The 4,202-nt window shown below is 55.4% G+C and overlaps 1 protein-coding gene across 1 annotated transcript in view; it reads left to right on the top strand.

Annotated features, from left to right (window-relative positions):
- The window catches only part of FSTL4 (follistatin-like 4), a 328,791-nt gene extending 327,431 nt beyond the window's left edge, over window positions 1-1,360 (top strand). The window contains exon 17 of the mRNA XM_005865624.2: window positions 1-1,360. Within this exon, the coding sequence (XP_005865686.1) occupies window positions 1-419 (419 nt within the window). The 3' untranslated portion in view covers window positions 420-1,360.
- The last annotated feature ends 2,842 nt before the right edge of the window (window positions 1,361-4,202 follow it).

Raw genomic sequence — 4,202 nt, 5'->3', positions numbered from 1 at the left:
CTGCTGCCGCCAGCCCCCAGCTGCACGTGCAGGAGGTCACGCTGCGGGGGGAGATCCGGACCCTCTACGACCTGAAGATCGGCCAGGGCATCTCCGACGTGGCGTTCCAGCGCTCCTTCGCCCACAGCAACCAGTACTGCGTCTACGCCACGCTGGAGGCAGAGCCGGACCTGCTGTTCCTGGAGCTGGCCACGGGGCGGGCGGGCGTGCTGAAGAACTTCAAGGAGCCGCCCTCGGGGCCAGCCGGGCCCTGGGCAGGGCCCCGCAGGATCGTCAGGGACAGCGGGCTGTTCGGACAGTTCCTCCTCACGCCAGCCCGGGAGTCACTGTTTCTCATCAACGGGCGACAAAACACGCTGCGGTGCGAGGTGTCGGGCGTAAAGCGGGGGACCACGGTGGTGTGGGTGGGCGAGGTATGAAGGAGGCCAGTGCAGAGCCCGGGCCCCCGGGCCTCACCTCGTCCTGACACCTCAGCCCCGAGCTGGCGCCCTGTATATTTTTACAGACAAAAGCAAAAACCTGTATTCGCTTCGTGGTTCGACACTGGTCTCCTTGCAAGTTTCCTCGTCTAAGGTATGCGCTGCTCACCAGGCGGGGTGTTCTCGTCGGGAAGTATGAGTGCGCCTTGGGCTACGGCGAGAACCCACGCTGCCGTGTAAGGGAGGCATTTCCGTGCCCGGCTCCACGCCATGTGACCGGGGACGCCGTGGAACCCAGCGCTCCTGCTTTCCAGGCGGCATCTCCGTCGGTTGCCTTCACGTAGTCATTCTCCTTCACCGCCAGACCCAGCCAGACTGCACCCCGCGCAGGGGCCCGAGAGCAGGGGCCTCCCTCCGGCCGGAGAGCCACACCTGCCCTCGCTCTGCTCTTTTTCCTCTTCCGCAGCTGCTTCCTGCTTTTCTTTCCATTTGACTTGTGGTACGCCTGAGAGAGAGCCAGTAAGACTTATTGCAGCTTGGGGGGGTGGGGAAATCACTCACTTTATTTTGGAAATTTTGATTAAAAAATAATTTTTTATAATCTCAAATGCTAGTGAGCAGAAAGGCGCTCTCCGAGGTCCAGCTCTTTTCGTCCCTGCCTTGGGCCGAGTCTCTGAGAGTCACCACCCCACATCCCCCAGCCGGAAAGAACAGTGGTCATCAAGGAGTGATGGTCTCTAAAGCACTGACACCCCCAAGTGCAGATCGGCCACCACATTGGCAAAGGCTGCGTTCTGGGCTGGGACCCCACGACACTAGGACAAACCCTGTGTGCCTGCTTTTCACCATGGAAGGGGGGCATTGTTTAGTTAGTTATTCCTCACTCGAGGATATTTTCCTATTGATTTTTAGAGAGAGTGGAAGGGAAGGGGAGAGAAAAAGAGAGACATCGATTGGTTACCTCCTGCACGCGCCCCAACCAGGGCCAAGGATCAAACCTGCCACCGAGGTACATGCCCTTGACCGGAATCAAACCTGGGACCCTTCAGTCTGTGGGCCGACGCTCTATCCACTGAGCCAGATCGGCTAGGGCTGGAAGGAGGACATTTTATTAGCCAGGCCCAGATTCATGGCAGACTGGGCTTGCCTGGCAAGGTGTGGGCAGCCGGCAGGATAGCAGCCTCTGGACTCACTGCTGAAACCCCGAGGACACAGTGGTGTCCAGGCAGTTTCCCTTTTAACAACCAATTTCCTCTCTGCCTGTGGCCCTTGTGCTCAGCTCTGGGGCCCCTCGTCCTTGCATCATCGCAGCGCAGTCAGTACAGGGAGGGCCCCAGTATTTCTTACACACGGCCCCGTCTCCCCAGTAGCACACACTCCGAATCTCAGAATCAGAAGGATGCAGGCTGGTTATTATTCCACTGACCTATTCCCCCGTGTCCCGGGCTACGGTGGGCTCTCAGAAGTGCAACCCAACAGCTGTGGGAAGACAGCCTGTGCTGACGAATCTAAAGAAAGAGGCGCCCCTGGGTATCAGAACACCGCTTTCCTTCCCACACCAGCGGCCAAAACATGCTGGCACACTCGCTGGCTTGAAGGGTCACCTTTCTAACCACCTGGGTTGGGAGAGGTGGTCCCATCGCAGACACCTTAGCTAGTGTAGCCCCTTCACCTGCCAACATGGCCATGGTTTTCCTGTGCTGCTGAGGAACGGCCCTTTTCAGGGAAGGAAGGCAAGACCCTGCCTCACTCAATACACAGCCCCCTTCCCCTCCCACCAACTGCCTAGCCCACCTGTGTCCCGCCCACCCGTTTCCTGAGATCAGCCGTCGTCTTGTGCGTCTCTTGTATCTTGGTCCACCAAACACCTGTTTCCTACAATTCTCAGGAGTGAGTCTAGACATGTACATCACATTTTAGATTTTTTTTAAAGGTACAATATGTAGCTATAGGTTGAGGGAAAGCGTCATATTCAGTTTCACAATAACTGGGATGGATGGATCTCACCCTTTCCTTTTATTCTTGCCTCAATCTCTTGACACCTTTACTTCCAAACTCCCACTCTAATCACAGAAATTCTCCAGCTTTCATGAACTTCACCCTTCGGAAAAATCTAAATTGTGGCAGCGCCTGGCAGCAAAAAGCCCCCGAGCCCACCTGAGGGGAGCCCACCAACGGCCGTGCTCAAACGCCGGCCCCTCTGGGTTGCAGGATTCCTCAGAAGAAGACTAAACTGATCCCAACTGGCCTTTTAAACTGGGAGTGACCCTCAGCAGCTGCTCCTTTCCCGCGGTCCCTCCTCTGGTGGTCCTTACTGTGCAGCTCCCGTCTCGCTGCCCACGTGCCGGACACAGCTGAACTGGAGAAAGAAATCACAGGCATGAAAACTGTGAAATTTGCAAATTCACCAAGGCTCTGGAGTAGATGTTTTCCAGCAGAGCTGCGTGGGTGGGAGGCAGGGAAAAGGCTGGCTCCTGGAACACAGTTTGAAACCAGCTGGGGTCAGAAGTCATCACAACAGGCGAGCCTTGAGGCAAACCCAGCCAGCACTCCTTCTGATGAACACAAAAGATCGACTAACTACTAACTGTTCACATTCAAGGAGTATTCATTTTACCAAAAGAATCACCAGAAAGACCACTTATATAGTGAACTCACTATCCCAACATTCCTGGATTTTGAAATAAAATTTCACCAAAATTCAACAGAGTGTTTTTTTTTTCAGAACAAACACAAATAGCTAACACCTGTGGTGACATGAAGGCTTTGAATTGGAGGCTCTCACTCTCCTGCCCTAGTGAGCCCACGTGGAGGCCCCAGGTCCCAAAGCCCACCCAGCTATCCGCAAACTGGTGGTAGGAAGCGGGGGTCTGTTTCTAGACGATTGTGTGCACTTTCTGCACAAGGAGGCCTGGGCGTGGACCACGCCTGACTGCAAATGCCGGCCCAGCAACCCCGACCCAGCCAGTCCGGCCTGGGGCTGGCCCAGGCTTGTATCTTAAGTCTCCACGTCGTTCACAGTCCTCTTAGCCCAAGTGCCCAGAAGTAGCCAGAAGAGCCCTGTAAACACTTGGCTGGGGCCAACTACCACTAGCAAGCTCCAGGCACTTGGACCGAAAGGTAAGCATCACCAGACACAGAAGCTCAGTCCCTGCCATTCCCACCTCCCGGCTCCAGGTAGGTGCCCTGGAGGACAGCTTTCACCCAAATAAAGCAGAGACCCACCTGCTGCGCTGGAGAATGGTAACGACGGGGACTTCGTGTAGGAAAGCAGCCTGGGGTCAGCTTTGTGCAGCCACAACTTCTTGTTTTCTGTTGACCAATAACCTGTGAACTAAAGGCAATTTCAGAACTGAGATGTGAAACAGATTCGTTCTGGATATATTTTTCTACAAGGGGCTTAAAAAGTAATCGAGTGATTTCTCAGAATGTGTTTTATTCAGATACCATGGACGCAGAACCATCCTCATCACCGAACCCCATAGCTCACTCTCTCTGATCCTCCTCTTCAGAAGCAGGCCTGCAGGAGAGCTGATCACGCCACCTCCCTCCTACACATCCGCCAATCTACCTCACACTTTCCTCCCTGCACCCAGCACCGCCAGGTACTGCCCCCATGCCAGGAGGCCAGACAGGTGACGTGGATGACAACAGTGCTGACATGAAGTCCTTTGCCATCCTCCCCGACCCAGGACGCAGATCCCACTCCAAGCGCAGTCAGAACCCATGGCACACAGCCCCTTGCTGCCCAGACCCCCACCCCCACCCCCACCCCAAACACTT

This window comes from Myotis brandtii, unplaced genomic scaffold, assembly GCF_000412655.1.
Source record: "Myotis brandtii unplaced genomic scaffold, ASM41265v1 scaffold208, whole genome shotgun sequence".
Taxonomy (NCBI): domain Eukaryota; kingdom Metazoa; phylum Chordata; class Mammalia; order Chiroptera; family Vespertilionidae; genus Myotis; species Myotis brandtii.
The sequence above is the reverse complement of the archived record's forward strand: the minus strand, read 5'-3'. Positions and strand labels throughout refer to the sequence as shown.